The sequence below is a fragment of the Fopius arisanus genome, unplaced genomic scaffold (assembly GCF_000806365.1).
Source record: "Fopius arisanus strain USDA-PBARC FA_bdor unplaced genomic scaffold, ASM80636v1 scaffold00078, whole genome shotgun sequence".
NCBI lineage: Eukaryota > Metazoa > Arthropoda > Insecta > Hymenoptera > Braconidae > Fopius > Fopius arisanus.
The window spans coordinates 506,577-529,458 of NW_011887817.1; the positions used below are offsets into that span (position 1 = coordinate 506,577).

Sequence of the window (22,882 nt, forward strand, 5' to 3'; positions counted from 1 at the left end):
TGAGAGGTTTGGTTACCTCCAGCAAAACCCATCGTTATACCACTTGCCACCGACCGCTGCCAGCCCTTTACCAACGAGGTAGGAGAATTAATTTAATCGTTAAGTCGGCATCTAATTAACCAAGTCCATGAGTTAGGAACCCGAGTGGAAAACTGTTTGAGGTAAGACAATAAAACAAACACTCGCAACGGGCGGCATCCACTGAAATACGAGAGGGAGAGCAGTCGCTCGTTAAATAATTGGCCGACCATCTGAGGAAGTCCAATGGGTATTTACGAGAAACCAAGAATATTTCGTAATGTCTTCACCAATTGTTTGGTGAAGACGTAATCATTCTAGCTCGTCTTCACCAATCTCGAAGCATAAGGAACCATAGGTAAAAAATAAAACTGTTGAAAAAATGAATTGTAAATATTTACAATATTTTTTCTCGAAGTACATTATCATTATTATTATTTGGCAATCAAAAATCTTTTTCTCCGTGAAGAGCCATGAAAACAATTTTTAGTCAATTATTCAATGAATTGATAATTTTTTTTTTTCACGTTGAGGTTGAATGAGAGGTCAGATATATTTTATTTCACAACTCCTCACCAATTTCGGAGATATTTCCGTTCCTTTCCAAAATGCATGATGTTCGCACATATTTCAAGAGTGTTGGCTGTAGTCGCGTCATCTCCGGAATATTTTTTAGTGATGGATGACATCTGAAGGAATGTTCGGTAGCTTCCCAGCGTGGTGAAGCTGTTTCGAGGATTTATGATACCTCCTAACTGTCAGCGATCTCTCTTGGCATTTGGCCCCCATCGCAGGACTCTGGATGGCTTTCCGGTATGAGACTTTTAATATCGCCTGGTATGCAATGATTGGCAGAATGCACAGCCGTTTCAAGATACATTGTGAGAGAAAAAGCGTATGTAAATAAATAAAAGGAGATGAATCATCGTGAGCGTTGAGAAAACGAGAACAGAAATGTGAGGAAGTTGTGGAGCGGTAGTTTAGACATTTGTATTATTCAGGAGCTCGATGAGAGTCTCGGTCGCGTTCCCATCGTGCCATTCGGTCTCTATGATTCTGTATGCACCGGGAAAACCAGTGTTTGTCGATGAGGATGGGGGGCAATTCCAGAGTGAAAAGGGGTACCTAACAATTGCTTAACAAATCGCTGCTCAGGCATTTCCGGGAATAAATAAGCCGACGTTGTGGCGATGGTGGACGAGTTTGCTGGGGATAGGTGGAGGTTAGCTGCAATTCAAACGTGATTTTCTCCTTCGCGGTTATCCTCTTATGCACTTGGCCAGAGCAAACTCAAATAACCGTGCAGACTCAGATGTCGAGTGGTTCGATGGCAAGGGCTATTCCACAGTTGTGCAGAATTTTACACTGCTCGTTCTACTCACAAATTCTATTCATAGGAATTATGGATGATTTTTAAAAATTCATTCCTCAGTAGTCCCAATAAAAATATTGACCATCGTAATTAAAAATGAAAAACCCTCACCTGGAAATTTTTCAACGGAACTCTCAACGACCCTGAAAAAATATATTCAATTACAACCCCTGATAGTTGATCTGGCAATTTTTCGTCATAATCCCAGTGTGAAGAGAGCAGACACTTGGCAGTTACCAAGGCGTGTTCCCCATCCGCCTGGAGGCTCCAATTATTGAAAGCAAGAGGCTTATAGGCGATGATGCCAAGCGAACCACGTGCAATTACTCCTCATAAATCAAATCAGCAAGTGAGGAAGCCCCCGAACCTCTAAAAAAAAAACCATATCGAAGACTGAGGGAAACAATCAATCACCGAGTTCTCTCTTCTGCAAAAACATTGAAAAATTTTCCATAATGAAACTGTTAGCATTGGAATACCAATATGGACAATGAAATACATGAGGGGGAGACCACAAAAACCGCTATGAACATCGACACGATGGTATCAGAGAGTAATAAAACTAGTTTGAAAAGTTTTACAATCGGCAAGCCACACGTATACCGCTATCGTTTCAACTGCCAGCACATACCACACAGCAGCCACTCGTTAAACGCGTCACGTATGGACCGGATAAATCGGATCCAATATCAATTTCGGTAAATATTTTACGTATATGTGGCAAACACCGAGGGCAAGAGAGACAGCGAAGTCCAACTGAGGGAGCAATTTACGAGCGATACGCGAGCATCCAAAGTTTTCATTAAAAGCGTTATTCATTCGTGCGGTTCATGCCGGTGAAAGAGAAACTGCCGGTTGTCATGATGTATACAATAAAAGGGTGTCCTAGTTATTGAACATAGTCTGAGAGTTTAGTTTTTTCGTGATTTTTTGCCATGCTGCTTCCCAATGGGAGTATTCTAATCGCTGACGTTTTGATTTTGCGTTTTTTATCGTATGTCGATCCATTAGATCATCCAAAAGTCCGAGACTACACTTTTCGGAAAATTTTTATTTATATCCTTTTTATTATTTGATTATTTTATATTCATACTCGACACCTTTTCTGTGTAAACCAATTTCATATAAAACTTAAGAAATGAAAGAATGAATCTAATAAAACGAGTTTATGAAGTCAAGAATAAAAGGTCCAGAATTCGGAACCATTTTTATGTCACAGTTTTTCCTCCGATATTAACAAACTTTTTTCCAAACTCTCACTGGTATTTTTATTCTTATCCTTGTTAATAAACCATTACAGTAAACTCTCGGTATTATAGTCCCGTGCACGGGGCTGTAGGGGACCCGAATTCGGAGAATTCCACTAGACTGAATTTTTCCACAGAAAATTCGAGTGTAAAATTTATTTTCCTGCTTTTATTCTACTGGAATTCAATTCCTCACCGGCTAAAACAATGGATTGTTTGCATCTTGTAGCCCGGAGGTATTGGACTGGGGAAAACGAAAGATACGCCAAACCAGAAATTGCGGAGTGGTGCGAGTGTAACAGGATTCTACTGTAAATAGTCGAGACAGTTATCTGCGAGTACAATAAAACGGTTCGAATCTATCGATCCAGATTAAATCCCGAGTGACAGCAATTCCACCGACTCTCGCGACAATGATCCACATTTAAGGGTATCCTGACAAACAAAAGTACCAAGTTGAAAATAAAATCAAAGGGAATGGTCACGACGGAATCAGAGGAGTTGGTGTGCGCACGCCGGAGGACATAAATGCAGAGTTGTTTCATCGGTTAAATGAGGTTTGCGCCTTGTTTGCGGAGTACCAGAAGGTGATACGCCGGACACGCACTGCATAATGCGCTGGGGCGAATTATTTTCTCTTCTTTTATTTTAGTTGAAGATAAAAGTGAGGGGAGAAATAGCCGCAATAGCCCAGAATGGTGTGTGTTTTGTTGGCGTACAAGAGGGACACGAGAGAGAATCAGATAACACCTTGCCAAGTGCTCTCGGGAGTATTGGTCGATCTTCCTCGGACTCGAAATGCAATTCACATACAGGAGAGCATGAGGTGAGGGAATGGGTTGTTCCTCCCCTCTGCAATCACCTCACCTAAGGATTGTTGGAGGTGCACGCGATGGTAGCAGTGAGGCAGCAACAATAACTCGACAAGTCGATACGACGCATAGATAGAGGGGCCATTATCATAATACCCAATGGGGAGAATGTAGAAGGATACCCATGGGGTATTTTGCGACGAGGTATCCACTGTTGTGAGATACGGTAGACCACTGGTGACTTAGTGAGCGCCACCCAGGAGGAGAGCTATCTTGACCAGTTGTATGGGGTTATCGTGAGGGAGAGAGAATCATCGACCGCCCACGAGTCCAGGATATACCATGAATTTAGCATCAAGCATCTTCTTCGGGGTAGAGTTTAATATCGTTTTTACTTTCACTCGTATTTTCCGTGGGATCCTAATCATTAGAGTCAAGAAATATTTCTCGCTTTGTTTATAATAATATCGGATACATATGTGGCTTGGTATTTTTTATTTCGTTAGGTAAAACCCAAGGAAATATTTATTTCAATCGATTTTTTAGGGATGGCATTTCGCGCGGAGTAGAAAATACGCGAGATGGTTGGAGGTACGTAAACGACTGGCAATACGTGTTTGAAGGGCGCAATAAAATGTAAATGTATAGCAATTCGTCGACCCTCAGGACGGCTAATATGGAAGATGGGAAGGGTGGATGGATGAAGTGCGAAGGGATGAGATGAGGTAAGGATGTGGCTGTGGAAGTACCTAGAGGCATCTATAACCATTCGAGAAAAACGACATTGTGGCAAGTGGCTCCGGGGATTCTGAGGCGTCACTCGCATGAATAACGACAGATATATATATATATATATATATAATGGTTGAGACTGGGTTGAGACCCTCGGTAATTTATAGTCAATAACTCGCATCGGGGTAATTTTCACTGGGCTGAGTAAATGAAAGGGGGAGACCTCGATTTCCAAGGAAAACTCGACAATTCCTCGCGAATATAGTGCGCCATAAAATTGGGGGTGACATGGAATTGAGAATAAATTATTCCAATTTTCTTTCATTTATTTTATCCACCGGAGAGAAGAGATTTGAATTATTGAAAATGTGGAAATTATATAACTTCGGTGTATAAGTGTTGTAAACTCACTTTCATTGAGTTATGGGGTGATGGAGAGAAGGTCCGACCATAGAAAAGTAATGAAAGAATTGTACAAAATTTTTGAGATTTTCTCTCTTTTTTAGAATTTTCTAGATTTTCTCCCTCAGACAATTTTTTCATAATATTCAACAGGATTTTCTAAATAATACTGGTAATTTTTCTACTACTGAAAAACAGCCCGCAATTTTAAAGCATGTAATTGGTTCATCCATCTGGATCCTTTCTTACTCTCACATCCAGCTTTCGTGATTGTGAAAGCCCAATGTGGTGGTCGGTGGTTAGAGTTTTTTCATCATGACGGTAGAAAAATGTCTCAATGAAGAATCCCAAGTGAAATATCTGCAACTTTATAAAGAGTGCAAAAGCCAGCTATTACGGAAAAAGAAAAAGAAAATGATGTAAAAGTGTTGAAACAGCTCCCGTGCGATGGTGCGCCGCTTTAGGTGGGATGTTCGCACTTTTATTTACCGAGCAACGAGTTCCACTTACATGGAAAGTTTAAAGCCCCTCGGTACGTGGGTGCATACCCCCTTCCTCTGTCGTCTCATCGTCTGGCTCCAATGTCCCGTCGAGAATATTGCACGTTTGGTTGTAAAACGCCTAGAAAAAGCCGCGCCCCCGTTGGTATTAGATATCAACGCATCCGGTCGTGCCTCAAGACACCGAGTGCTCCACCGAGAGCTATCAGACTGATAGAATATGTTCAGAAGCTATACCGAGGGCTCCCTATATCCCCTCGGTTCACATTTTTATCCCTCTTCATACACTCACTTCGTTTTTCCAATGTCTCCCAACCGATTACCATACATACTGCTTTATCTCCTAGTGCTTTTATCGTTTTCTAACTTATGTCCTGCAAAAAGCTTTTTATCACTATAGAAGAGGGTCGGGCTAAACCGAATAATCTACTCACCGGGGCAACCTCTTTCTCTCCTCCTTTTCCAGTCAAAATATAATCCCATGTATATCTTATATGCTCTTATATTTAATTCGCCGGAAATATATATAATCTGTGAGATGTTCGCTAGGCATGAAGTAGAGGAATATTTTGTAATAGTTTCGAGATTAAAAAGTAATAATGCACCTGTTTACTCATTTCTATATATTTCTATATATGTGGATTAACAGTAGTTTTTATGTTTGACTGGAACAATAAATTGTGGATTAATATAAAAAAATGCTGACATTTTTTGCAGGCATTGCCGCGTTTATTGAATAATTTTCGATGATATAATCGCCTCTCGATTATTACCTATTCTGTCGAATACATATTCATCGGGTTTTAAAATTTATGCGGTGACGATCGGTTTGCATTCTCGCAAATTATTGAATTAAATTCAACTTAATTTCCATTCCCAATGCATGGAAATAAAAATTTGGTTAAACGGTTCACCGACTCGAATCATCAGCATCGCCGATGTGTCATCATGCATCATTTCACCGAATGGAAATTGAGTTGTTATCGACTCACTTGATTTTCGACCGAAGGAAAATGGGGGGAAAGAATCAATTAAATATCACGTGTTACGATTCTGGAAATCGGTGACGCATGTGTAACGAGTACATACGTGGATAAATATATAATTGTAGTGTTCACGAGATTATGAATTTCCTGGAAAGCCGGGTAATCATGATCTTTATCAATACACCAGTTGAAATTACGGGTGTCTAACAAGATTTACCTAATCATAGAGATTTCACGGTATAATATAGGACTAGCCTTGGCCCGATTTCATCAAATTCATTCAGATCCGTGATTGCTTCGGATATTACCACTCAGAGAAAATTCATAAAATTTTTTTAGTTTCATTTTCAATTTATGACGTCGACAGATTGTCGTATTTCAAATTGAAAAACAAAAAATTTTTATCAATTAGCCATTGCATTGTCTAATTATTCATATCATCAACTAAAATAAAAAAACTGCGGTAAATAACGAAATGGATATAAAAATTAGGAATTCTTAGGGATATCTTTTAATTGAAAATCGGAGAGTCGGGGGAATGTCGGGCGAGCCCAGACCGGCTTCTAACCTCTCATTCGGCGCCATTTAAAAATGAAATCATCAATAAAACATCAGGATGATTTCTCCAGCTGATTACGTAGGATTATTCGCCAAGAAAAAAGGCAAACCGGGTGAGGCTGTATGTCGGATACCTGAGGATGACGAGGTGAGTCCCGGGTTGAGGGGCATGCACAGAAGATAATGATCGAAAATAACAGGAATCACATAAACGTGCAATCATGCGGCGTCGGCCATAATACTGGTGCGGTGTATAACCAAGACTCCAACCTCGGTACCTCCAGTGATCACGGGGCTTGAGACACATTGAACCACAGCAGAGGTTATATTGGTCTTCGTGCTTCGCGTTGGGACCTGGGTAACGTATACATTGACCGAATACTCAGGGGGATCATTCCATCGCGAAGACACGCGCATTACAATAATGACAATAATGACCCTCATTACCCCTGAGATTATAGAATTAGGATGGAGAGGACGAGGACGCCGGGTAATAAATCAAGTTAGCTTGAGAGGGCGCATCGATTTTACCCTATCCACCAACGCGTGCCAATTCTTTCAATTCTTCCTCTTGAAATTACCATTTTTTTTGGCTGGCAATTTTTTTCACAAATTGTTTTAAAATAAAAAAGTATATAGTAACGTATTTTGGAAAGGGTTCATCATTCACGTTATCGGCTTCGATAAATTCATCGTGACTGTATAAAATCAAAAGGCGTTTTTTCTTTAATGCCAACACTACTTTCGGAGTCAAATATTAAGGATAGTCGGACGTGCTGAAGAGTTTAGAAGAAATGCAGCCAATTTTTCCATTTTTTTTCAGTGGAATCTTTAAACTACTGAGGCAGGGTGTGCACAATTTAAGACTCATCATGAGCACGGTTGATTAATTATAATTAATTACATTATTATACATTCAGCAAGTACTCGCGGGGATCATCACAGCGAGAAGACACGTGCATTGCGATAATAATTCTCATTACCCGTGAGATTATAGAATTAGGATGGGACGCATGGATAGTATACGGTGAATAGTAATAAATTAAATCACGTTGGGAGCATCGATCTTACCCGACCCCCGGACGTGTACCAGTTTTAGATTGTTATTTAGACATTAATTCGCCAATTTGTCTATAATCGTTCCTAAACTTCGCAACTGTCAAGATTTATTTTTAGGAGTATTGGAGAACGCGTTAGGACTAACCTAACCCAATTTATCTGCGCGCACATTCTTCGGGAAATAAATAAACAGAAGCTCCAGATTTAACCAATAAAAACGTACAATCTTCTGTCCCTTAAAAAAAATCGAGATGAAACGAAAAATTGTCGCCATAAAAATGTTTTGTTTAAACAATTATAATATGCATGTAATAATATTAAATGAATTTTATAAAATCGTGCCAAAATGCTGTTATTCAAATTTCCTTTCCACCGATAATAATATGAAAATTTATACGAATTGCATTAATTGCAGGAATAATGAGAGACATATTGACGTGTTTCCCTATTCTTTCAAATTTCCTCCATCATTTTTCTCTCACATTTCAGAATGATGAAGGAAATGAATAAGAGGGCCAAGAGGAATTTTCGTATGAAAAAAGATGGTAAACACGTCTCCAACCGCGAAGTCATCATTGCCTTTCACGGCCTCCTACTGTTCCAGGGGTGTATGGGCCTGGCTGTCAAGTCTGTACGTACAAACCGGACATTAATTACGACTGAAAAAGATTAATGAGAAAATGGTGCGTGCAAGCAGCGATGGATAATCGACCTTATGCGAAAAGCTGAGTCATCCCAGTGCCAACAGAGCCAGTCCCTGTATAATACCCCGAAGCCATATCTCCAACCGACAGTCACGCACAACATATTTCTTCTCAATTCTATTCTCATCCTAACTCTGAAAAAACTCAATACAAATGCAGCCTACATTTGTATCTGCCCCCTCCCTCGCCCCGCCCACCCTGTCGACGAGGATCGAAAATTTTCTATAGAAAACCTGTGGAAAATGTGAAATAAATTCTGAAAAATAATTTCTTGAAAATTGTGAACACGACAGAACGATTAATCACCTGAGTTCACGCGCGGCATCATAAAAGCTCCAGACGTATAGGTGACACCACAATGGAGAGCGATTGTGTCGCTCGCCCGGAACACGTCACTCATTTGCCCCTCGGTCTGCTGTCCCTTTATCATTGATGATTAATTTGTTTCTTTCTCGATGACGAGGAGGCCTCTCTTTTCGCGATGTTTCCCCTTCCTCCATTAGATTTCACACCAAATAATGAAGGATCCTTGATGGACGCATCACTCTGACTTGATTAGACACCAGTCCCATCCTGAAAAGAAATATAAATAAATATCTATTCTCAAATTTTCAATCCTTTCTAAGTTTCAATTTTCCGGAGGGAAAAATGTGAAATTTAAGAAATTACTGAGATACGTGGACTGTGGACAAATGAAAATTTTCAAGGATCTCAGTGATTTCGTAAATTTTTAATTCAACATTCGATGTTCAAGGCCGTAGTTCGCACTCAATCTCACGGTTTTCCAAACCTCGATACTCAATATTTAGTCAAAAAAACCAGTTGGAAAAATTGGCATCAGGGAATTCGAAAAAAATATGTCATTCTTAGGCATGTTTGCACACTTGCTACCCCAGATACCGAGTTCAAATACTTCAAAAATTCCACTTCATAAAAGTCACAATTCCAAAATCTTGTCGATTCTCAGGACATACATTTGTGAAGCGACTATTCGCCTATTTCTCAATAAATTTGGAAATATTCTACTGAGCTGGCCAAAATGTCCCTGTCAAATGTTCGACACGTACATCCCCCCATAAACCCCGAAGAAAGCAATTCCCTCATTATCGTCCGCACTGATACTTCTTTTCCCTCCATTATTTTCTTTGTTTGTCTGACTGAAACAATGTCCCAAGTAGCATCCAGGTAATCGTGAAATGCACGATTGGAGGGGGAATGGCGAATTCTCGAGTACAAAGGAAAAGCACTCGTCGCTTACTCTGATTACTCTGGGCGTTGTTTGATTGCCCTGGCATTTCCCCTCGTCTGGTTCAGCCTCTCCTGTGGTTTGAGATCGCTTTGCTTTCACACGGAGAAAAGCACACGCCACTTTTATGGATGAAGAGGGAGAGATGAACGGAAAGTCATTGCGAATCAGTATTTACATCGGGTGGTGTGACGAGACAAGAAGCGAACCCCTGTTTTATTTTTTTTTTATTCTTTGTTTTGGGTATGAAACACTCTTGAGAGAAGCAGGAGAGGCTCAATCTATTGTTCCTGGCAGCGAGTGATTGGACGCGCTTGAACATTGCATGCATTCACTCTTGTGGTGAATGTATACTGTGGAAACTCCTTTGTACCATCAATCATGACGGCCTGATGCGGTCTAGATCGCTCGGATCTTGCGGGAAATGAAAAATTTTTATGTTTTTTTTTATCTCCAGCACCACCGGAAATTGAGTCTCTTTGGGGATGAATCCAACTGCGCGGTAATTACAGCAATAATCATCCAATGATTGTCAGGAATTTGTTCCAGTGTTTCATCGTTTTTAAAATTTTTTTAGTGGTGTGATAGAATAATTGGGATGACGTTGATAACATGAGAACATCTTTTCAAACAATCAAGCAGTTATGGGGATGGACTACAGATTTTTTTCACTTTTTTTAGGAATGGCATTGACAGCTGTAATCTTTTTTTTTTCAGAAAAATTTGGAAATTACCTTGGAATTTGAATACCAAATTTTAAACAAAAAATGATAACCATGTGGTTGGAACACAACACTTCAATAGTAATGTTGCCCTCAATTGCTTCGTGTAATAAATATGATAATATACTCTAGATGTGACAGACAGTATGTGCCACTACCGTCTCGAATTGTCAAATATTCTTTGGTTTTTGCTCCACTTGCTATTAAAAAGGCTGTGAAATTCGAACCACATCATTGTAAATACAGCCAACTTCTTTGTTACTTCACAAAAACGAAGACCCTGAACACCTGATAAAATATCTGCGGTGATCAACTTCAGTTGCTGAACTTCACTATTATACGTTACACAATTTGATCACGTGATACAAAAAAAAAGATCTCTATCAACCAGCGAGCATGTTCTAGGTGAAAACATAAACCTTAAGTAAACACACTTCAATTTAATCCTCTGAAATAAAAATGATGCAACGAATATTCACGATTTCATTAGCCCACTCTACTACTACGATTGTTTTTATCTTGTGGGTCGTAAATGGTGTTTTTTACAAGTCGATACTATTCTAATGAAAGTATTCATGCGTATGCTTGAAGGAACAGTAACTCATGCAAGCATAATAATAATTATTATTCCCGATATGAAAAAAAAAACAGCAGAGGTTGGGAGCCCATCACAACGAGTACGTGCTAGTGAGCACGTCTTAAATAATTTTTTCAGTCTTCCATGGCAGTTAATAAATTGATGGCACATGCAGAGAAATGTCCTCGAAAAATTACAGAACTTTCCCGTAAACGTGGATCGACGTTGACTTTTAGGGAAAAGTACTGGAGGTACCATAAAAATTGCCGTGAATGTCACGAATGTCAAATTACGTCACGATCACAAAAAAATTCCATCATTTCTAGAGTTATTTTATCTCGGTGTATGTAATGTTTCTATGTAATCTCATTTCTTGAAAAATCAATCGTCCGATACTCATGTACCTCATTTCCATGTCGAAACTCATCAAATATGTGATCGAAAATAGCGAAGAGGAAATCAAAATTACAGATCAAAGGTCTAATATTGATTTTTTGATCACCATTAAACTAACTAGGTTCAATTACATGCACAGTACCTAGTACGTTCACAAAAATTTCAGGAAAACGTTTTCTCATCGCTGATAACGTGGAATGTTCCGTCATTTTTACTGAATATTTTTCACTGTGTGATACATCTATACATTTTCGACAACATACAAATCTCTCTTTTCCAAGAACGAGAAAAACTACGTATCGATCTTGCAAAATTTATTCATTGCCCTCTATTATGGTAATTGAACAGAAGCATCAGTTTTTTTTTGCCATGCATTGACGAATTGACGGAGTTTATCAGAAAGGTCGTTTCAACGAGGAAAATTCCAGGGAATTCCTGCAAACCAATTTCCTTCATTTAGAAAACACTACAGTACTTATCATCGTATGAACAAGGTCTCACTTTTCAATAATAGCTCCATTAAATAACATTAAAAATTCATATAATGGCTAAGACATTGTCAACTTCATTAAGATAAAATTTTTACAATCTTTATTCATATAGATATCAATAAATGAAGACTTTCCTCGTTCCTATCAATAAAGATAAGTCAATTATTTTCCCGTTAAGTATATAAGGGGTGAGTAAATAGGCGTACAATATTTCAAGTTCTCAGCAGTCCGCCGATTACTGCCTAGGAGCACTGTAAATACGAAAGTATATGTTCAGGTTGAATTTAAAAAATAGTGCATTTGATTAATTAACTTTGCGCTTGTCTAGATGAAGGGGTATATACTATTATTTATCGTAGCGACGATTGGTTTCACAATGATAGACGCAGATTGTCTATCTGAAAAATTCACAGGACCTTGTTTCGAATGGGACAACAGCGAATGTCGTCGACTTTGCACAGATGAGGAGGGTCACACCAGTGGACATTGCAGTTTCCCCGGTGTGCAATGCTGGTGCGAGGGTTGCGGAAAATGATAAAAAATAAAATGAATAATAAATACCAAAATTTTAAAACTGAAATAAACTGTAATACCTCAATAAAATAAAAAGACGGTGAATAAATAAAATGAATAAAGAAATAAATATATGTAATTGACACCGTAGACTTACAATTTTTAATCTTTGAAGTATTTACCTCTCAGTAAATTCAGTCAAGTATTCATTGACTGAGTCGGTCTTTTCAATTTTTTTATCCGAAGCTTCCTCGTATTTTTATGCATCCCTCACATTCACGAAAATATTGGATTATTCAGGATTGGATTCTCTTGCTCTGAAGTGTTTCGGAATCTGGGGATCGCGTCTACACAACTCGGAATCCAGTGGAATCGGAAATCAAATCATTCCTCGAATGGGCAACTGATCGGCCAATTGGTTTATGTAAAGGCAGACAACTTTCAGCGTCGACGTCTCGTTGATTCAATCAAATAATCCAGAAAATTTTCCTCGGAACTAGAGATCGAACTTGAGACCTCTGCATCTATGCCATTCCCCCGATGCTGCACTGAATTGTTTCCAATACTCATTCTCATTCTGTTTCACGCTTTTGCCATTGTTATCCACTCCTTTCCCTTTCTTCGTCGTTACCGTTACGATTACTATTGGAAATTGTTGAATGATACCTGGTGGTGGGAAAACTAATTATCTGAATTGAATTACTGAAATATCTTCAAATATCTATCGCTAGGAATTGCCGAGTGAAATTGGAAAAATTACATACTGAGAAAAATTATTATAAATAATCATCTCACAGACTTGGACATGAATATTCCAGTTCAAAATTTCATGTCTCTATTAAATGACAAAATCACAAAATGGTGGAGGAACAATCGAAGCAAGCGCCTTAATCTTGAGAATTGAATGGGTGAAAACCGTTAAATAAATTCATTGAGCGAAAATGATTAATCAAAATAGAAGCGGAGTTATTTGTACAACAGAATTAACGAAAAATAGCCGGGGGGTAGATGTGAAAAAGAGGATAAAAAACGATAAACTACGACGTGCTAATCGATCATAGAGTGTGCAGAGAGAGCCAGTGAAGAATCATAAAAACTCAGCAGTCTCAAGTATTGGGAGGTAAAGGAACATTTGTATGTGCTCCATTGGTGGTGTTCACTGGAACGGGTGAGTGATCTGGAAGAATGCACTCTAATGCCGAGTTATTGCCTAGGTGCACCGTTCAAATCGATTATGCCGGGAACACCGGTGCCTCGGTATATATACATGACGACGAATAAACGCACTGGGGTGGTGACGAGTTCTTCTTTTCAAACCTCTCCATTGAAAAAACAAACGACTCTACTCCCCACTGTGAGCATCACTTTTCGTGTTTACCGGCGGTTTCCACGGCTCATAAATAAGCCCTTTTGACACGTTTCTATTATCTCCGGTGCTGAATAATTGTTTTCCATGTTTAGAGATCGCTTCTTCAATTCATCATGAATTTTACGTCGCGTTATTGATGTACATTCTCTGAAGATTGCCCCTATTTTTCAAGAACTAGAATAACACCGCAGCTAATTACTCTAATTATGTCTAATTCTCACCATTCAAGTTAAAACGAGGGTTGCATTTTTTTTACATAATTTTTCAGGCCATTCGTTTTGGGAATAATTAAAATTGTTATAGTATCAAAGAATTTCAAATATTATAAGATATTGTTTTTAAATGAATAATATATACTTCAAAACATCGGGTCTTCTTTTTTCATTGTGGAATTATTTTTTAATGCTAGATGAAATATATAATTGTTTCATATGAAATCGTAAGTAATATCACATGCATTTCTTCAGTACATATCGATATATAATAGATATATATTTTCCGTATATCGAGTTTTCCTTGAAATTTGTGGCGGCTTAAAAAATCGCTTGCCGAGTAATGAAAATCACTATCCGTCAGTGTAAAAATGAAAGGTAGCGTATAAATCCCCCGAGGCAGTTAATGTCGTTAGCCGGACGGTAATTGTTTCCTAATCGCGCGCGAACCAATCACCCTAACCGAGTTAAGTCACGATAACTCATTTATACGGGGCGTCCACATCCCTTATAGGATATATTCGACAACCGCTCGGATGACCACGTTTTGCCCGTAGGCTGTGGAGGTCTTCCACAACTTAATTGAGTTCTCCATAGTCACCCCCGGAATTCCGCCAACAAGAATGCAAAAATGAAAATTAACTTTCTCCCCCTCGTGTCCCTTTTTTCATCCTTTTTTCTTCCTGAAAACTTGATGAATTTGACTAGACGATTAGATGGATGTGTGTACGGAAGAGATGCAAATGGAATTTGAATGGCCGCAGGGCAAACGATCTACCCGGCCAATCGTTTTTGTTACGCCCGGCCAATCAAAGCCCAAAGGTAATTTGCCTGACGAGCAACTCCGTCCGGAAATTCACTAACGTTCTCTTCTACTGCCCCCGGGGCTATGAAAATAAATCGACTTATTCTCTCTTGTCTGTGTATGAGAATTTTCACTATGTCGGTATTATATAATATTGCTGCGTGCATGATTCATACCTGGAAAGCGATATTGCCATCGCATAAATCAGCACGAGCTTTGTTCGATAGAAAAAAAAAATGTTAATGCAGAATTTTCAATTTTCAATGCGCGATAAAAATGGGAATTAAAAATTATTTATGGGGCAATTAGGATGGATTCTATGGATTATGTCCACGACTGCGATTTCAATCCGTTGATTTTCATGGATATTAAAAAAATATGAAAAACGAGGAAATCTCTTGTTATCAGTGTGAATCCTTGCAGTAATTATCATAAAATTAATTATTCTTTTTTTAAATTACCGATAATTTTTAGGCTTTTTGCGGTTTTTTTTTTAATCTAGCGAGAAAGAAATTGAAATAGTATATTCAGCTGGGCAAAATATTTTTTTGTGTCATCATTTTGAAGTCCAAGTTTTCTTTAGATGAATGACATGGATCGAATGATTTAAAAATAATTTGAGTGCTTCATAAAATGGGATTTGCATTTCAATTTTTCAGTTTCGATTATCCTGGACTCATATAAAATCATTAATATTTATCGCCTCTGCCTAACAAATTAGACCTATCATCATTCCACAAATATCACCGATAAATCCGATAATTTTTCAAGTCAAAGGTATTAATGACTAAAGCCTTATGCAGGTCACTCACAAATTCAGCGATAACGAATTCCAATGATAAATTTATCCGCTCCATTTTCACTCCTAAACCCGAAGATGACGTGTGTCGATACGTCTACCTGAAAATAAAAGGAGCTTTTTTAAATGCTCACGGTGAAATTAAACTACGTCTCCTCTATCTCCATTCGTTATTTAAATGTTTGAATAAAAAATGAGAAACTGACGAAAGAACAGAATTATTTTTTCGTCGGAGCAAATGTCTGTCGTCGAGATTGTCTGCAGTCAACTACATTTCTCATGAATACATTATTCTCCCGGTTGAAAACGATTTAACGAGGCGAATAGGTCAAGCAGATAGTCGCGACGTTTGTCCATAAATCACTGAAAGGCCAGAGAAAGTGAGAGAGGGTGAAGTGAAAAATACTCGGTGAGAATTTCAACTCTAATTACTTTAGTTGAAGAATAAAGTGATGAACAATTGATACCCATTCCTAAATCAAAGTACCACGACTCTCACAATAAATATAAAATTGAATCAAGTCTCCTGAAAAAATATCTGAAAAGGGATTATACTGATTGAATATGATATTTTCTGTAATTCATCAAAACTGCACGAATGAAAATTATTCTAAATAATCTGAATAATAAAAATATAAATTAATATGGCGTTGTGACCTCCCATGACATGAGAAAACAAAAAAGATAAAAAAGATAAAAAAAAATTTCACAAGATGAAGAATGAGTTGTGTGTCCTAATATTTATTGATCGAAGAGTCTGATACTGATGGTTTCATCAAGCGTGAAGGATCATTAGCATAATTTTTTGTTATAAGACGTTTTAACCAGGTTTGATAAATACATAATTCATTGTATTGTCTATCTTTTCCTGTGACAATATTTTGATGTTTCTGACGTTGTAACTGTTATCAGAAAATATGTACATGAATAATTATTAAGTTTCCCTCGTGCAGTATAAAAGGTGATAATTTTTACAACTCACCTTGCAGTATTCCCTTGTCAAGACAAAGGTTCAGTACACGATACTGCTTGAATTTTTGTTTAAAAAATCATTATGAAATTTTTCATGTTGATCAATGCCGCACGGAGCAATCGTCACATGTGAGTTCTATATCATTTTTTCATTTTTTTTTTCACATTTCAAAACATATCAACAGCTTGATAGCAGATAAGCGCAACTGCCAAAATATTAGAGAGAACTAAAAACGGATGACCACATATTGTTTTTTTTTTTAAATTTTTAGTACTTCCACAGTCGCTTTCATTGGGAATCTTAATTTGAAATAGTTGTTACCGTTGAAAAATCCACAGAGCAATCGACGAAAAAACAGGGCTATCGTCGGGCATAACGCTGACCCTAAAACAATCCGACCAAAAAAAAATGTGGAACAATTAGTATTTCGTCAGCTTGTACATCGACCATTGGACAGCCACTGATTGACCTACAACCATAGGCCATTCGAGGCGAAAAACGAGTTGTCAGCTGGATGAATGTGGAAAATTGTTGGTCCAACACGGCGAGAGGACAAAACCGCTATTCAAACAGTTGCAATTAATCTCTGGAAAAACGAAGTAAAACATCACCAAAACGTACCCTGCAATTCCAAAAGGTAAACATTTCAACAGCAAAGAGAAAATCCATAATGTGATGTAAGAAATGATTTTGTATTTCAGATTGAGATTCAAACAATTTAAAATTAACATATTAACAATATTAAAACAATTATTCAGAATGCTGTGAAGAAGTACACGTGTTTATCGCATTGTTTTTTCATTTTTCATAATTTTCTCCCACTCCGTTAATTCTTAATTAGAACATCTTGAATTGTTTTTTTTTTTGTTTTCAGTTACTGGTACACTTGATAGACGTAGATTTACATAGATATATATCATAGTAAATCGTGTGAGTAACGTCTGGGCATTGGTGAGCAAAAGTACTTTTCATTTCCTTCGTCACAGGGCATTTACAATGTCCTCGGGCCAACATTTATTATTAAGAATAATAAATCTATATGTACATATTAATTCTTCTCTTTATGAATCATTTATATCCACTGATCGATTATTACCCATTTACATGTCATCTCGACAATAATTTTTTTTTTTCACTCCAGCGCAGAGTCATCATGTACCCAGTTATTGAATATTTTCTTGTCGCACTATAATTCAACGATCTCGTTACTAAAAACTTTGGTTACGCAAAAATAGACGCTGATATATATAATATATTCATATATTCATTAGCACTCGTCACCACCACTGCATCTGCCAATGAGCGACTATAAACAAATTTACAGTAATTACAATGATAATTAGTTGAATTGAGATATGATTATAATTTAATAATTATGTGTGTGAGTGTACATAGACCGATTACATGAGATTAATTTAAAATTCATCGTTTGTTCCATTTAAAGAATTTCAGTAAATTTTTTTTTTTTCATTAATCTGTGCAAAACGTAGGATTGCGTTCGCAGCAATTCAAACGATTCGAGTTGCTTTGTACTCACTCCACGCGAGAACGAGATAATTACACCCCCAATTATCATCAACGGCAATAACTATGTACAAAAAAAAATGTATCGAGGTACCAGTGTTTTATCCCTCAGTCGCTGATTAAACTCCATCCATTCATTCACCCACACGAATTCGAAATCACAGTTAAACAGTTGGTATTTTTTTTATTGTAGGCAACTTGCATGAAGCTCAACTTTCTCATTTCTCCTATTCATAAATCTCGATTGCATATAAATAGACAGATAGCAAAAAGGACTGGGAAATATGGCTTAAACCATTCACAGCAATTCAGTACGGAAGTAGTAAAACCATTAAATAAGTCAACCGTAAATTTTTTCTTACATATCGATTAATCCCGAAGATTATTGATTTAAAATGAAAATCGTCAATGATTTTTCTGCAGCTGATTAAGTTTCTGACAAAAAAATGTCTGTGATATTTCTTCCAAAAATCAATACTTTATTTCAGATCAATCGATATTCAACAAAAATTTCAACACTTTACTACTGAATTAATCAGAAGTGAGTTCTTGAAACCAACTTTCCGGTCGTAAGATCACTGGGTTCGATTTTTCAGCAGTGAGACATGACGGGCGCATCCAAATCAGATCAGATTAGCTGAACTGCATTCAATGATCATTTGGAATACGCAATAATAGACGTGTGAAAAATCCAGGGCCTCGAAATGAGATTTGAAGATATCCTGCAAGTTTCCTATGGTACATTTAGCAAAGTCCATGATCATCACATTCAAGGATGCATACCAGAAGCAGCACCAAGACGAGGACCTCCATAAAGTGAATAAGGTGAGAAATACGGTGGTAATCCGGCAGCAGCAGCGGCGGCCGCAGCGGAATGAGGATGAGATGGTGGAAAGCCCAGACCCAAAGATGACAACGAGTGTGGTAAAAGTGGTGATGGTTTTCCGTAAGGATGATAGCGAGCCGTTGCCAGTGGACTCAACGGTGGTGTTGGATATGTTCTCGATAGAAGCGGATGTGTTGGGGGTAATCCTGGTGGTGATAATAACGATAATGCTTGTGCAGCAGCGGTTGGATCATTAGCCGTGACACTCGTGTGACTTCTGAGATGCTGAAGAAGCTCCTCAGACGATGAGAATCTCTTACCACAGTATGCTGTATCACCAGCAATCCAATTGCATACAAAAGGCAATTGCGATGCAGCTGCTAGTGCTGCTAGTTGTGCATGTGCATAAGCAGCAGCTGCTGTTGTATGAACTCCCATTGGACCATAAGGATTGGCAACACTTGTTTTATGATCACACTGGGCACAACCTGCTGGACAGGAGGTAGTAGGTGTCGATGCAGATGAGATTGGAATTTTTCCATTTGCCGTTGCTGACCCTAGGAGATGAGAATTCAATTGGCAACCAGTGCAGTACGGATCTCTGCATACAGGCACTAGAGTTTCAGCACCAGTTGATGTTTTCATTCTTGCATAACTCAGGTAAGGATTACCAGCCAGACCGCTCTTCAGTGCTGCATGGTGCTGAGACACTAGAGAACTTGCCATCACGTCGATTGGCAGCTGTGGTGGATAACCAAGATAACCTACTGATGTTGCAACTGATGTGGGTATAGCTGTGCCCGGCTTGAAGGAATTCAGTTGGATATCTTTCATCGATGGCTCCATCGACAGAACACTCGGGCTGTAAGTTACCTTGGACTGCTGAGGACTACACGATGCTCGTGTTGATACTGGTTCTGGTGGGGCTGCTGTTGTTGTACCACCGCTTGTTCTTGATGCCGGTGATTCCCTCGTTGTCTGATCATTCCCATTCGGTGTGGCTGTCTTGCGTCCTTGTGGTGTCATCGCCCTCGACGAAGCACTCTGATTGCTAGAGCAGCGCTTACTCCCTGGTGTTCTTGATCTACCGGACGCCGAGTGGCTAGAGGCCGCTCGTTGCTGTTCCTCGGGGCTTGAAGCTTTATCACGTCCCAGACAAGACTCGTATGGCTTGAAACTAGACTTTCCAATCTCAACTGACACTGTTGGCGAGGCTTTATCCCTCGATTCTGATGTCTTTGATGCTTTAGATGTTTTTTCTAATGGCGCTAAGAGGGATTTCGTCGGTGGATCTGCACCAATTTGACTGCACGTTTTCGCCAACATTGCTAGGGGGCTCTGCTTGGCATCCAACTGCAATAAAATGAAGCAAAGATAATCGTCAGTTGCAGTCCAATGAATACATGATTGCAGTTAACTCTCGAGTGACTTGAAATTCAGCCAAATTGCATCGTAAAATATTAAGTAAGATACTAAAGTGTATTCGGTTCAGGTCGTTGGCAGTGCAGTGGGGTTAAAACCTATGAAAGATTCTCTGGGTGCTTCTGAGGATGATCCAGTGTGGAATAATAATTTACATTTCCCTAACCAAACTGCTTTCTCTCAGGGTCCAACTTCATTTGAATGGACGTCGTGAAATTGCTCGGAGGGAAAACCATTCCGTAGATTTTGCCTCTGTATAAACGGCCAGCGAGAGAAGAAATGCTTTCGAGATTTGTTGGATGAAAAGAGAGAAAGACAAGAATGGGGAGAGGGCCTTTGAAATGGAGCTGGGTTTATGACGCGTGCATGAACTATGAGTGATAAAATCTAGTGTATAAACTGGACCAACTTGAAACTCGTCGCTGGATTTAGATTGTCTGACGATTCGAGAATATTACGTGTTCTTTTGAGATGGAGGGTTGTCGGAATGTATTCAACGATTATCTACACTCATTTCCTTTATTCCCCGAACAGGAAAGGATTTTATTCTGTGGCTGGTGATAAAAAAAAAAGAAAAATGAGGAGATTCTTTTGATAACAAAAAAAATTTAACTCTCTGGTAATTATGCAGGCAAGCATTTGGCGCGCGCGTTAAATACCTCCCCCACTATTCCGGCAGGGTGCCAACTCTCGTTAGAGCAGTCAAACGATGCGTTGAAAAATACATTTTTTATATTTCTAATTTTACGAGAATATGCTCTTTTAAATATTCATTATTCTTTTAATACCCGAGCAGTTTTTATGACACTGTGTATTTATAACACTCATAATAAACTGCGAAAATGGATAAATATGAATGGAATTGTCAACGAGTCAAATCTACGAGGAGGAGATAAAAAAGGCGTTAAAAAACAAACGCTTGACTTGATTTACTGGAGTGCACATAAAGCCAGAGGCTCATGCGACCGACGAAACTTTGCCAACCACTCACTGTCCCACCGGAAATAGTTTACAGAGAGTCGAGTGGATGGAAAAACTCTAAATTACTCTAATGCGATACGGCAGGACGTGGGTAAAAAAAAAAGGAAATAATCGTCTGTTTAAATTTCGAAATATCCCGGGCAAAAACACGAAAAGAGATGAATAAAAGAGTTTGAGGTGGAATTTTGAAACTTCTACAGTCGTTCCTGGAATTTCCAATGTGGAGAGAACTATTTACATGCGTCGCGACATTTCAACGATTTCGTGAAAAGATTTTGCAAGGTATTTTTCCACTTTAGGGAATACACCATTGCACGTGATTTGAAAATTTGAAATTTCCTCCCTCGAAACGTCTGTTAAATATTCAACTAATTCAACTAACAAAATAATAACCCGTGAAATTGTTCAAGTGAGAAAGAATAATGAAGCGACTAGCGTGTGAAGACCTTTTCATGCCCTAAATCAGTGTTTATTTATGCAGAATTGATATGAATAGAACGAAAACAGCAGGTGATCGTCGAATACCCATGCGTTAAACCCAATGACAAGTCATTCACATCGATGTCAAAATAAAATAAAAACGTATTCACAAATTACATCACAGTAATTATAAAATAATCAACTAACCGTTGTTTGCAGAGGCGGCAGATATTCCGGACGGAGATACTGATTCGCACTTGTCAGCATGTTTATCAATTATCCAATAATTACCAAAGAAAAAAAAATAAATAAAACAACAATTCACCACTTATCAAATCGCTCACAATTCACCGTTGAAACTTCAATGAGCACTCAGTAATCCGTGAATCCCCCTTTTCTTTCAATCACAGTCGAAGCCATTCACGGCAACGACCGGGTCCTACAGTGACTAACTTCACATCCGTTCAAGTAATCCAGAGCAATGTATCATCTACTCACAAGTAATCACAGATTTTAATTCAACGGTTCACGGAAAATTACCATTTATTCACTCCTTCACTATTCGCGAGAGACTGAACCAACAAAAAAGAAACTAAAGGCGACACGAGGTGCGACGTGAACGTTGCGGGCTTGTAGTCGCGACTGTTGGCCGTTTGGTGGCGGAAGGTTCACGGAATCTCCATCCCCACCATTACGTTGCCACCACCACCATCGGCTCTCCCCACCAATGACACCCTAGAGAATTACCCTCTCTCTTTTTCTCACCCTCTTGCTCGTCCTCTCCCTCCCACTCAATTCCCCCTCTTCCTCCTCCTCTTCCTCTTCCTCCAACTCCTTCACCACGTCCTCCACTACGTTCTCCACTTCGTCCTCCACCTCGTCCTCCACCGCGTCCACCCCCTCGTCCTCCACCTCGTCCACCGCTGCGTCCACCTCCTCATCATCCTCCCCCCACATTTAGTTTGGCACTCCACTTTGCCCCTGGACTTCCTTCCCCTACAGCGGCCACGACACGGTGTCGGTCGTGTCCGGGCGGTCGTTGTCGGTTCGCGCCCTGCCGACACTTTTGCCGAGCGCAACCGACCTGGCCAACGACGTGTCAACTTGCACCAAAGACTCCTTCCCTCCCACTATCCTCCACCCTCCTCACTCTACCTAACCCACAAACTCCCTCTCACCCCCTCTCGTACAATCTCAAGGTATATACACACTCACT

At 39.0% G+C, this 22,882-nt stretch overlaps 1 protein-coding gene and 3 long non-coding RNA genes across 5 annotated transcripts; 2 read left to right on the forward strand and 2 right to left on the reverse strand.

Annotated features, from left to right (window-relative positions):
- Positions 1-557: 557 nt before the first annotated feature.
- LOC105270120 (uncharacterized) lies at positions 558-10,862 on the reverse strand. The gene is made up of 4 exons (XR_892497.1): positions 9,649-10,862; positions 8,697-8,963; positions 1,502-1,759; positions 558-1,405 (listed from the first exon to the last, which is right to left on the reverse strand). It is a non-coding gene; the product is annotated as an uncharacterized lncRNA (long non-coding RNA).
- Positions 10,863-11,994: 1,132 nt separating this feature from the next.
- LOC105270122 (uncharacterized) lies at positions 11,995-12,199 on the forward strand. Its single transcript, XR_892498.1, has 2 exons — positions 11,995-12,087; positions 12,151-12,199. It is a non-coding gene; the product is annotated as an uncharacterized lncRNA (long non-coding RNA).
- A 4,319-nt stretch (positions 12,200-16,518) lies between these two features.
- Positions 16,519-17,914, forward strand: LOC105270124 (uncharacterized). Of its 2 annotated transcripts, none has more exons than XR_892499.1 (3): positions 16,519-16,621; positions 16,765-17,130; positions 17,368-17,914. It is a non-coding gene; the product is annotated as an uncharacterized lncRNA (long non-coding RNA). The 2 variants fall into 2 exon arrangements; XR_892500.1 differs by having other exon boundaries at positions 16,832-17,130.
- On the reverse strand, positions 17,167-22,324 carry elB (elbow B). Its single transcript, XM_011310848.1, has 2 exons — positions 21,874-22,324; positions 17,167-20,196 (listed from the first exon to the last, which is right to left on the reverse strand). The coding sequence occupies exons 1-2, from the start codon at positions 21,931-21,933 to the stop codon at positions 18,787-18,789; spliced, it is 1,470 nt and encodes a 489-aa protein (XP_011309150.1). The 5' UTR covers positions 21,934-22,324; the 3' UTR covers positions 17,167-18,786.
- Between the last annotated feature and the right edge of the window lie 558 nt (positions 22,325-22,882).

Coding starts and splice junctions, on each gene's coding strand:
- elB (XM_011310848.1), bottom strand. CDS start 21,933: ATGCTGACAAGTGCGAATCAGTATCTCCGTCCGGAATATCTGCCGCCT. Junction 20,197..21,873: donor TGCCGCCTCTGCAAACAACG/GTTAGTTGATTA, acceptor ATTTTATTGCAG/TTGGATGCCAAGCAGAGCCC.